The 12,411-nt window shown below is 40.6% G+C and overlaps 2 protein-coding genes across 2 annotated transcripts in view; one reads left to right on the top strand and one right to left on the bottom strand.

Annotated features, from left to right (window-relative positions):
• Positions 1-906: 906 nt before the first annotated feature.
• Positions 907-5,650, bottom strand: rpl26 (ribosomal protein L26). The gene is made up of 4 exons (XM_088989673.1): positions 5,591-5,650; positions 4,833-5,004; positions 4,625-4,765; positions 907-1,069 (listed from the first exon to the last, which is right to left on the bottom strand). Exons 2-4 carry the CDS (start codon positions 4,998-5,000, stop codon positions 941-943), a joined length of 438 nt encoding a protein of 145 aa, XP_088845799.1. The 5' UTR covers positions 5,001-5,004; positions 5,591-5,650; the 3' UTR covers positions 907-940.
• Positions 5,651-6,110: 460 nt separating this feature from the next.
• Positions 6,111-12,411, top strand: part of ppp2r2ba (protein phosphatase 2, regulatory subunit B, beta a) — a 48,579-nt gene continuing 42,278 nt past the window's right edge. Inside the window, exon 1 of the mRNA XM_088989671.1 lies at positions 6,111-6,384. Within this exon, the coding sequence (XP_088845797.1) occupies positions 6,237-6,384 (148 nt within the window). The 5' untranslated portion in view covers positions 6,111-6,236. The remainder of the gene's footprint in view (positions 6,385-12,411) is intronic.

Raw genomic sequence — 12,411 nt, 5'->3', positions numbered from 1 at the left:
ACGAGCGAAAGAAGGAAGTGCCACTGCGCATGTCTAACTCATGTCCACACCGCTTTGTGGCCAATATATTTACCTTGTATTGCCTTTGTAAAGTTTACAAAAACGCTCACTCAAATGTTCTTGGCTTGGATATAATTCTATGAAATGCATAGACAATATTTTAATTTTCACATTTGTTCGAGTTTTAAAAGGTGCGTAAAGTGACATTGGAGCAGTTTGCGTCCCGCAATTTCAAGATTACTACTGTACTGTAGCATTGTAAATAAAATTTAAGGCGAACGCTCCAATCTTCCAGTCTGTCTAAATTCGCGTGATTCTATGAATGGCGTACATCTAGTCTTAATAGTGTCGACTATGAACACTGTTGTGATATGTCCACCATCATGATAGAACAGTTATAACATGTCACTCATTTTTAGATTGAATTCAAGACTTTAATGAGGGTCCCTGCAACTCAGTACCTTCATGCTTCACTGTTCAAGCTGAACTTGGCCAAGGCACCAAGCTGACTACGTATACATGTGAATCATTATACTGTATAATAGTAACACTGAAGCTTTTGTACATAGGCCGGAGTAATAGCAACCAAATTTGACTCCCAAAAGCCATACTATGCAACATTAACGTTGACCTCTATATTGGACATAAAAGCCCCTACCGCATACTGGAAACGCATAACACCCATTCCCCAAAATAGAAAATCAGCTTATTTTTATTTATACAATGAAACCGGTAGTTTTATCTGTGGTCTTATTGATGTCCCTGCTTTGTGATTGAAGTGTCCTGGAGTGCTTTGAAAGGCGCTTACAAATAAAATGTATGTTTTATTGCTTGGCAAGTAAGTTGGCTATAAAACCCAATATTTTGTGAATACTGTATGCACAAAATCCACTGCAACAACTTACACCATTTTATACAATTTATTGATAGCAAAAGATGTTTACTCCTGCATCTTCTCAATGGTCTCCTCCTTGTATTTGCCCTTCTCCTTTCCATCAGCGCGAGATTTGGCCTTGCGCTCCAGGATCTTTTTGCGGTCCTTGTCCAACTTTAGCCTGGTGATGACCACCTACAAGGCAAAGAAATCAGAATAGATGAGGGCCATTAAATTACGAGAACCCATTGCGTTAATGTGTTGGCAAACTGCTGGCCAATGGATGAAAATGCGATCTGATTTGCTTGACACTGGCAAAAGGTTGAAAATAAGATTCAACTTAATGACAGAAACAACACTGGCAATGTCTGACTAAACGCTTTCACCTTCCGATGACCCCAAACAGGATCAACTGGGCAGTGTTGATTGGATTTGCCTTTATTAGTCTCACAGTGGAGAAATTTACATTTCACAGCAGCAAAGTGATGAATGAAAGTAGAAAATCAAAATACATGAGCTGCTGGAAAGGCAGCCACTCTCACGGCGCCGTCTTGAAGTCAAAAGAACCAAAAAAAAACATAATATGACAGCACAAAGACAGAGAGTCATTCATTCTTAAGCACTTTCTGTACCCTCTTTATTACATGAATCAACTGAATAAACTGCTTGCTCAATGAGAAAATTTAGGCAAAATTACGCTGTAATTGTTGATGCACTTTAAAGGACAACCAACGTCACTTTTTTGTTTCTTAACTGATATCAGAAAAACGTTTTATAGCATCTAAAGTACCCAAAACACGCAGAATGATATTTTTATTCAAATGCAAAACACCAATAAAAATGAGTTCGTGTCCAAAATCTGCAAAAAAAGTGAGCTGCGAATTGGGCATTTTCAGAAAGTCCTGCCCCCAGTTTGTGACATCACGCTAAGACATCTTGCATTGCTTGAGAATCAAAACAATGGCTTCAGATTCGGAGAATATGCTTTCTTGTTACACCTCCAGTTATGAATGATTCAAATAGTTCTGAAGAGGAAAGCATACATGTTTGCAATCGATTAAAGAAGTCCTTCTGTGTCATTTTGAGGCATCTGGACTGCAATGTAGCGTCGCAGAAAAATGGCGACCAGCTCCTGTGAGGAATGAATCAGCCCGTTTCCACAGGCTGATCCAGTAAAGTCTCGTTATATCGATATTCAAGGGAGTCCGAAAAAATATCGATATAACCGGGACTATCGATATATCCGACCCTGTTTGCATGTAATTTTCTCCGTGCGTGCATAGAAATAATATCGATATAACCGGGACTATCGATATATCCGATATCGATATAACGAGACTTTACTGTAAATTCCTTCCATGGAGCTTGTACGCCCTCTTCTGGCGGCTTTTGGGTGCAACACTAGGTTTTCAGACCAAACAAGTACAGCAATATACATTGACGTGATGGGAGGACTGCTACAATATGTCTTTTTTTTTGTCAGGGGCGTTCCTTTAGTGACGTCACGCACGGACTCGTCAGCAACTCAAAAACAAGACTTCCTGAATATTCAGCGCAAGTCTTAAAACGTAAAATATAGCTATATGCGGTGGAATCTTATTAAAATATGCTCAGTAGAAGTCATTTGAAGCCATTTTACAAATTATGGACACAACTTGTCCGGGGATGTCGGTTGTCCTAAAGGACAACCGACGTTACTTTTTTTGTTTCCTGACATCAGAAAAACATTTTATAGCATTGAAAATACCCAAAACGCGCAGTATGATATTTTTATTCAAATGCAAAACACCAATAAAAATGACTTAAAGTGTCTAAAAAGTACTTCAATTGGAAACCGGAAGTGGTCAGTTTCAGAAGGTCCCGCCCCCTTGTTCGTGGAGTCACGGGAAGACGTCTTGCCTTGTTCGAGAATCAAAACAATGGCTTCAGATTCGAAGAATATGCTTTCTTGTTACGCATCCAGTTATGAATATGATTCAAATAGTTCTGAAGAGGAAAGTATAAATGTTTGCAATCGATCAAAGGTTTTCTGGGTCGTTTTGATTGCTCAAGACTGACGTGTAGTGTCACAGAAAATGCAGATGGCGGCAGAGCTCCGTTCGGAAATAGTTTTGTTTTGCAGTTTGGATTTTTTTTCAACAAATATCAAAGAGTTGCCTCGGTGTAACATACGATTCACCATTGCATTATTTATGTGTTTACCTTCTAATTTCGCCATCAACACGGATCAACATGAAGTTTTCAGACCAAACAAAGTACCGCAAAATGCATTGAGGTGATGCAAGGTATGTCCTTTCTCAGTCAGGGGCGTTCCTTCAGTGATGTAGGGTGAGGACTCGTCACCAACTCAAAAACAAGACTTCCGGAATATTCAGCATGAGTCTTAAAACGTAAAATATAGCTATATGCGCTGGAATCTTTGTAAAATACGCTCAGTAGAAGTCATTTGAAGCTATTTTACAAATTATGGACACAACTTGTCCCGAGACGTCGGTTGTCCTTTAAACTCAAACATTGATGTCCTTAATGTACTTGCTCATTAAAGAAAAATTTACCTGCAATTGGGGAAAACGCAGTGGCATCCACTGAGACACACAAAACCATCAAATTATGTGGAATTCATTAATTTCAGGAAAAATTTATCAGTTTGAATGAAATTAATCCTTCAAGGAAAATGGTTTGGATGCACTATTAAATTGTAATGTATGTGTCGACATCATAGATTCATCTAACTTTCTTGCACTGCGCCAGAACTACCGCCACACCAGTGAGCTACATCTAGATTGCTACTGTTGTCTGACTTTCCATAGTGCAGAGGACCTCCTCTAAGTCACCCAACCTCAAGTACCAGAGTGCAAACAAGCAAAAGCTTAGTATTATCAAGAAAGGTGGGCGAGCGGTCATTAACAGCAAGCCAGATTAACTACTAGTGTGATACAATATACCAACTAATATAAATGCATTCAAGGTTACCCCTGCCCCCTATTTTAGGAGTACACCATTATCTGCTTATATAGATCTGATTATGCTTAGCTGTGAAGCAAAAATATAAATAGATAAAAAATACAAAACAAGTGTAATATGCCACACAACACTGCATGGTGTATGGGTTTTGGTTCCATATTAAATTGCACTCAATATTCAGAGCCTAAAAATTAAGGCCAGAAACTTGCCTGTAACTTAAATTGCTCCGGCATTTATAAACATTGCCATACGAATGGTACAAGTTGCAAAGTTTGAGCAAAATTTAATGTACTGTACTAGCATGTCCGTGACCCTAGCTAGGAGCAGTTTGAATAATGGATGGATGCATGTACCGTAATACATAAAAAAATGCTTGCTGGCGCGGCTTACAGTACTTCACACCCCCAAAAAATTGGACTAATCAGCACTAATACTGATGCTTATTGGCTACCAGTGTAATGGTTTGTGGCAGTCATGCTGCACAATAAAATTTTAACTAACTAACTAGGTGTGTCCAATAAAATATGTATTTTAAATGTTTATACAGTCATTTACAAATGCCTGCATTGTAAGTTTATGATGTGTGAGAGGCCAATTAAACAATCAACTCAAGGGCGGCTGTCGTGAATTATTTATACAACCCTCAATTAATAAATATTATTGTTTCAGATCGCAATTCCAACCTTTTAGTTTCCCAGTGGTAATACAGAAAATGTCAAGCACTGACATTCACCTATCTCATGTGCACTTTGACAAGTACACAAATTTTACAAAGAAAGTGGTCACCTTGCTGGGATGGATGCCGACGTGGACTGTGGTTCCGTTGGCCTTTTCTCGCTGCACCCGCTCAATGTAAATGACGTACTTCTTCCTGTACACCTGCACCACTTTACCAATTTGTTGGCCTTTGTAGTGTCCTCGGACAACCTGAGTGTGGCAAAGCAAACCAAGAGTACGTATTTTTCTTGAAAATACTGGAGCTTGATTTCAATACCTGGACTTCGTCATCTTTGCGGATGGGCATGGACCTGACGTTGTACTTCTGTCGTAGCTCCTTGGACAAGGGGGAGGACATGATCTTCCTTCTGATGTGTGAAGGAGCATTGAAGTGCCTCTTGCGGTTCTTGCGGCGGGAAGATGTTACAAATCGGTTCAGCTTCATGATGCTGCAAAACAAAAGATAATCACATCCTAACTTGACACTTCTCCTATAGTTTAAACAAGACGAGGAGCTATCATGCAGTTCAAATGGTCGCAAACATAGTTAATGTTAAATAGTAGTTAAATAGAAAACAACACCACGTCGTGAGTTTCTGGTTCAGCGCAATGCCTACGCATGCGTGCAGTTTTTCGAAAAGCAGCTATTATAGTTTCATATTCCGAGCGTTAGCATGTTAGCATAATAGACAACATAATCAAGGTGGTATGTTGATTCTTTCGCATAGTGGACCCGAAACGCCGACGGCGTAATTACAGCGTTACTTCGTCCGAATGTTGAATACAGTTCCTTGCTTTCAGATTTTAGTCAAGTCAGTGAACGTTGGTAACGTGGCTCATTCATGGACGCTAACGGAGGCACTAGCGGCAGACGTAGTAAGGCAAACATCGTTCATAATTATCGCTGCAATATATATCTTTGTGTGGCAGCAGTAAGATGCAGATTGATCTACGGCATTTTATTTTGTAAACTAGACGTGTTTAAAACATGGATGGGGATAGATTCGCAAGTGAAATGGTCCCGACGAATCTTACCCTGCCGTGTACTGCTATATGGCCGGCGGAAAAGAGGATGAAGAACTACTTCCGTTGGCATTAGTTCACACTCAAATCTCGCGAGATGGTACGTGAGTCTAATTCTAAACACAATCCATCATTATTCCCGATTAACTCCGTTTAAACTTCAATTTTGTGTCTTTACTTTTAGAGATTAATGGTAAGCAACACGGTAATACTAATAGTTATCTTCTATCAAAGCCACTGCTTTATTTTTAGGTTGGATCGTGTTGTCCTCAGTTTAGACATGAAATATCACCACAAGATGGAGCCAGAACGTACCAATGAAGAAAAATAAATTAATGCAGGAATAAGTTGTGTATGATTCATCAAGTTTGATTTAGTGCCATCTTAATACCAATAAAAATAACAATGACCAAAACATTTAAAAAGTACACGCGCGCGCACACATACACACGTACACGCACGCACAACAACGTTCTTCCTGCTGAAGACGTCATGAAACATGGGGTCAAGTCCGGTTGCAGTTCCACTCTCCCGTAGAAAGGGAGAAAGGAGGGGAGGCATTACTGTCATAGCCCCCAGCGTCATGGACACGGCGATTCCCCTCCCGATGGACCCGCAGGCAGCACCCCACTGATTCTTCTGTGGCTGGCTCTCGTGGATGCAGTGTGCATGTGGAGCCTTCGAGCAAACATCCCACACCCGTTGGCAAGCCTCGCAGAAGGAGAAGATGAAATGTTTTTCCCGTTATCTTCCGTACATCTTCCGGCCACCGAGCACTATCCTGTCGTCCAGTTTTCATACGGAAGGTAGGGTAGGACTCGAAGGTTGTCTGCAGGAATCTTGTGAGTTGTTTACTTTGTGACACACAACATTTGGTCATCTGTACATCATGCGTGCACAAGTTGCAAGATACTACCGATTCAAAAACAGATGGTGAAGTTGTGAGGAACATTTTTGAATGGAATTGTGTGGTGATTCTGTCACTCCTGAAAATGACTTTGTTGTGTTTGGTTTTCTGGAGACAGTGGCGCATTTTCTCTCATGTGGTGTTTGCAGCATGTCAAGTGAGGCAGTTAATATCAAACAGTCGATCTTGACTCACACTTTTACTCAGATCATTTTATACCACTAATAGGCTTTCTCTTACTCCGTGGTAAATCACACATACAGAAATGTCAGTAAATGTCATCAGTTCTAGAACAGGTCTTCAATCAAACTCAAGAGAAGGCTTCGGTTATCATTGGGTGAAAATCTGAATTGTTTTTCTGTATGTGCTCTGAAATTGTTGACGATCAGTCATGTTTCTTTCTCCTCTCTTGTCCAAAGTCAGATGAGATAGGCTCAATCTCACCCACGATCCTCATGAGGATATGTGGTACCTGTATAGAAAATGTATGAATGCAAGTTCTTCATGGCAGACATATTTTTCAACTGGTCACTACACTGTCAGACGGTGCAGCCCACGAGGGTATCAGCGTTTGCTATAAGCAGCCGATTACTAGGTCACCATGTGACTGGGCCGTTGCATTATTTAGTTTTGCATGGTTGCCCTCCTTCTAGTACACTCTGCCCCCAGGAAAGGAAGTGTGATACAGTGTAGTATGTGTTGTCCAAAGCCCGTTTTCTACACTACAAAATGTGCAAGCCATTGATAGGTGTTCACTCAAGAGTATGTCTTTGGGTCCTCAGTTCAAGTCATTACATGCTCATCTGCATCCCAACCAACATAAAGCTCTGTACAACAAATGTTTGCACACATCACATGTCGGCAGGTTATGGTCACCAGCCAGAGCTTAGGTTTGCCTGTAAAGTCTAGTTTCTGATTGAAACGCTGAAAGAGATTGCCATTTAACAAATGACAGTGTTGAAATTATGTCGAAAAGCTTATTGTTCATGCTCGCGCATATATTTTGCTTGAAGATTTAAATTATCAGTCTATGCTGGTCACAGTCAATGTTATCTTCAGCGGCACTCATAACAACAGAATTTTACTGCATCACAAATGTTTTCACCTCATAGTTTGATAGATAAATTGAGAACATCAGTCACTAATGGTGTGGTTTTGGTTATTTGCCTTATATGGACGCAGTATAGCAGGGGTGTCCAAAGTCGGTCCTCGGGGACCGCTGTCCTGCCTGTTTTCCAGCTCTCCCAGGAGCAACACACCTGATTCAAATGATCAGCTCATCAGCCAGCTCTGAAGCAGCATCAAAATGGTCCTGATGATTTGAATCAGGTGCGTTGCTCCTGGGAGAGCTGGAAAACAGGCAGGACGGCGGCCCTCGAGGACCGACTTTGGACACCCCTGCAGTATAGCTTCAGTTCCCACTAGGTGTGATTCTAAGTGTGAATGGTTGTCAGTATTTATGGGCCCAACGACAGACGGATGAATCCAGTATCTCGTCTAAAGAAGACACACACATCTCTCACAATGTCAAAAATGCCAGTTCAAGTTTCACATAAAGTATTTGCTGTACGTAGTTTGCAAGAACTTTTTCTGAAGTTCCTTTTTTATGTTATGTATTTGTTGTTTTAACTTTTTTTTTTTTGCTTACTGTTTGCTTGTTCATCAATCAATGATAAAGTGACCCTCTGGGATGTGACATTTAATTATACAATATGTGAGATACCTTTGTTTTACAAACAGTGGTGTCCAAATGGAGAAATAAGAAGCAATTAGCCACATAAAGCAAATGTGAGCTGTTGACTCTTGGAGTTAAACCTAGTGAGGTATGATGACACAGCAGATAACCTTGGAAATACCAGCCCCCTGCACGCATACTGCTCTACAATGTGTGTGTGTGTGTGTGTTTGTAAAAAAAACAAAAAAACAAAACACAGACGAATCAAAGCACGCATGCTTTTTAGTTCACACTTAAATTTGGGATCCCCGTTGGGATCAGACCTACCAAGCTTTATAAAACATGTCGTATTTACTGTATGTAACTTCAGCCCTAGCCCCCAGTCCTGTCTTCACCCATTCCCCAATCCAACAAAATTTTCTCAGCATTTATGCCCACTCCAGCTGAGCAGAGTTCACCCCCGGGAAGATGAGTGTGCAGTTACCCTGTAAGTGGAAAATGCATTAAATAATCCTTGTTGTTGACCACATCGTTCCCTATTTATTGGGAGGCGCGTGATGGGCTAGCAACACATGCTGACACCTGGGTTCTCAAAAACGCACACATATGTACACACATTTTTTTTTTAATTAATTAATTAATTAATTTAGTAATTCAATATTTATTTATTTATTTATTTATTTATTTATTTATTTGTTTGTTTGTTTGTTTGTTTGTTTGTTTTATTGTGTCCGTTTTTTTTCACCCATTTCATGTCAGCACATTGAGTCTGTTAAAATTAAGTCTTTCCGCTTTTCGATGGCTATGTCTTGTCATGTATGAGTAAGAAAAAATGGGAATTCACACCATATCTGTGGTACGTTGTCATGTACCGCATTGTCCATCAATCAGTCCTGCCTCAGCCTCAATGTATGAAGGGCCATCAAAAAACAGTGAACAGTGATTACTGCAATAGAGGCCTCACAAGAATTCATGTATTTTTTTTTTCGGGGGGATGAATGACTTCCAGTGACATTTCAGTCTGCCACCCCCACCCCCTTTCATGGCTTGTCAGATTCTGTCTGCAATTTCTGCTATAACCAGTATCTGAAACTCATGACAAAAAGTTACCGGACACCAGGGCAGACAACTCTGAAACGTTGCCTGCCTGGCCATAAAGTTGCCTGCCCGATTTTTCACAAATTGAAACACAATAAGACGACTAATCACACACACACATAAAAAAAAAACATTGTTGCAAAGTATTAAGGATTGATAATCAGAATATATAACAGAACAACACTTTAAAATTAAGTAATTGATGTACCTATACCACAAATGCTCCCGTGCTTAATTTGTCATAAATATCCTTTGCTGATGATTTTGCTCCAGTTGTCGTTTGTCCATACACTTCCCGGCAGGTTGCACAGTGCAATATTTGCATTGCATCGTCTGCTGCAAGCCACGTAAACTCCTCTTTCCACGATGCTCTCAATGTACGTTTACGTTTTGTAGCGTCATAAATTTTCTCTCTTCTGGGGCTGAGGTTTTGGCTTGATTCCTAACCACTTATCCATTTTTCTTGTATTCTCTGTGTGTCTACTTTTGAAAATAATATGCAAAGGCACGAACTGATAACACTCGGGAAAGTCCGGGCGCGAAGTTATTCTATGCAGGCTTCTGCTTGGCTGCCGAGTATGTCAATCGCCAAACGAACTGAAATTGAAAATTGCCAAACGAACCGAAATTCCAAAATTTCGAACCGAACGAACCCCTTGACAGTGAATAATATGTCGCACTGTGCTTGAAAACTCGCACATCACATAAACAATGCACGTCTTCCTACAAAACCTCCAAAAATTCTTCCATGCTGCTTTCAAGGATCGAAGGGTAACATCATGCCAAGCCTTTTCTATCAGCTGAACACAATGATACACATTGAAATGGACTTAGCATATCCGCTAAGAGGCTAAATCAGACAAACGCACACCTCGTTCGTATTTCTCAATGATCTCCCTCTTCTCCTCGACTGTAATTCTGTTTTGTGTCTTCTTCGGCTGAATACGAGCCTGTGGTGTCTTTTTCGGTCCCAAAAAAGCAAAAGTATCTGTAAAAAAACTCATTGGAGGCGATTGATGACGTCTCTCTCTCTCTCTCTCTCTCTCTCTCTCTCTCTCTCTCTCTCTCTCTCTCTCTCTCTCTCTCTCTCTCTCTCTCTCTCTCTCTCTCTCTCTCTCTCTCTCTCGCTCTGGATCGACGTGTGCATTCATAGAAAGGGGGTGTGGAAAGGCATACCGACTGGGGCGCTGTTCGGTCATGTGCTTTGGTGTTCTTCCGCGGAAGATTACTCCGCCAGCCGTGGTGTGTGTGTGTGTGTGTGTGTGTGTGGGGGGGGGGGGGGGTGTATCGCGAAAAGTAGTGCGTAATCCAAGGTTTAATTTTCATAAATTTAACGTTCGTAAACCGAAAAGTTCATAAACCGAGGCCCCACTGTATATCGGACAGGAGTTTTTTTCATCCCGCAACATCATGATAAAAGGTCTGGCAAATGCAACATTAATTTAATATTGAAAAAAATCAAGGAGATTGATTGCACGAGCTTTGTGGAAATGGGGTTGTCCTCATACTTGCAATGCAGTCGTGTGTATGTCCACATTATGTGATTTTAATGGGCTCAATCTGGTATCCAAAGCCCATCAGATGAATCTCAAGAGGGAGCTGAAATATCAGTGAAAACACAACAACAAGGTGTCGGTGTTTCTATCTCACAGCGTTCATCTGCAGTCTCACATTACCACAAACATTTCCTGCTTGGTCTCTTGCAGTGAATCGACATGAAAACAAGGAATAATATGAGCAGTCACAGTATCAACGTTGGCTCCCTGCATTCATTGGAGACCTTGTTTGTTAAGATGAACACCTGTGAAGGTTTTTCAGTCTCCTTACTGACTTCCACAAAACATGAATCGTGCAATTGTATTTTTCAATCCTCTCATTCAACGTAATGGTGTAGCTTAGCCTTGGTGATCTCATTTCTTTCCACATGGAGTGTTCTCTTCTTATTGTTGGACAGAGCGGCTCCTTATCGAACTGGACTGCTGAGTTTGACAATCTGTAGCATAGACACCACTACTACTAGGAGTGAAATTTATATATAGAACATTGGGGTGTGCACTCCCGCTCCCTACCCATCTGTCTTCGTGATTTTTTTGAAAGGTTCTGATGGGGTAAGCTAGACAGGTTGGTGCAGATATGTATGTACATGTATGTATCGATCTGTCTGTCTGTCTCTTTGTGTCTGTTTGTTTATTCTGTCAGTTTATTTATTTTTTACTTCTGCATTAAAAATCAGCAAATTCAAAGGAGTGGCATGGTAAACTACACAGTACAATACTAGACAGGTGTTTGAATGTAACCATATTTTAGTTTGGGAAGAAATTTGTCACAAATTGTGTTTATGAAATTAATTTGAATTGAATAAACAGCACGGTCGATGAGTTCTGGAATGAGTGTGGTCTGTCTCACAGTCTGGAAGTGCAGGGTTGCAATCTTGTTTCTAGCCCATGAAGTAGCTTGTTCTCTCTCGTGTTTCCTTTCACATTCAAAAACGTGGGAAACTCGAGGGAAGACACACAATTTTCTTTATAAGTTAGAATTTCGCTGTGAATGCTTGTTTGTGTATATGTACCTACCCTGTGAATGGCAAGCGTCTTGTTCCTTGTGTCACCTGTCTCTCGCCCAAAGTCAGATGGAAGAGCCCTCAGCTCACCCATGACCCAAATTAAAAGCGATCGGTCATTTAGATTTCCAGCTTTTCCACTTGGACAGCATATTGGAGTTGTGGACAGCACGTCTGCCTATCTCCTTCTGTGGTCTATAAGGTTCAGGCTTTGAACCTTAACTAAGGCCCTTCTGACTTTCTTCCACATTCCAAATCATGCATGATTGGTTACCTGGAGACTTTAGATTGCCTATAAGTGTGAAACTGATAAGTGTGAATCTGAATGGAAATGTTTCTGTACACATATTGTGTTTATAAATGAGTGGTGACTACTCCAAGTGTGCTTCTCCTAATGGCCTCTCAGGAGAACATTGCTTCTGTGTTATCGAAAGTGTGCCCTGATGTTTATGGGAAACAAATTACAAACCATCCAATCATTTATTCTCATTCAATAAATCTCCAGGAGTAAATCTGGTTTAATAAGAACACAATAAAAAAGGATCATTCCAAAAACATTCGATGAACATACCCTCCAGATGGCAGCTCACTTT

The sequence above is a fragment of the Hippocampus bargibanti genome, linkage group LG02 (assembly GCF_051943395.1).
Source record: "Hippocampus bargibanti isolate YZ-2025 linkage group LG02, ASM5194339v1, whole genome shotgun sequence".
NCBI classification, from domain to species: Eukaryota; Metazoa; Chordata; class Actinopteri; order Syngnathiformes; family Syngnathidae; genus Hippocampus; species Hippocampus bargibanti.
This window is presented reverse-complemented; position numbering and strand designations above follow the sequence as displayed.

Excerpts from the sequence above, each read along its gene's own strand:
- rpl26 (XM_088989673.1), bottom strand. The coding sequence starts at position 5,000 with ATGAAGCTGAACCGATTTGTAACATCTTCCCGCCGCAAGAACCGCAAG. Across the intron at positions 4,766-4,832 it reads GCAAAGATGACGAAGTCCAG|GTTGTCCGAGGACACTACAA; the intron begins GTATTGAAATCA and ends TGCCACACTCAG. Across the intron at positions 1,070-4,624 it reads TCGGCATCCATCCCAGCAAG|GTGGTCATCACCAGGCTAAA; the intron begins GTGACCACTTTC and ends TTTGCCTTGTAG.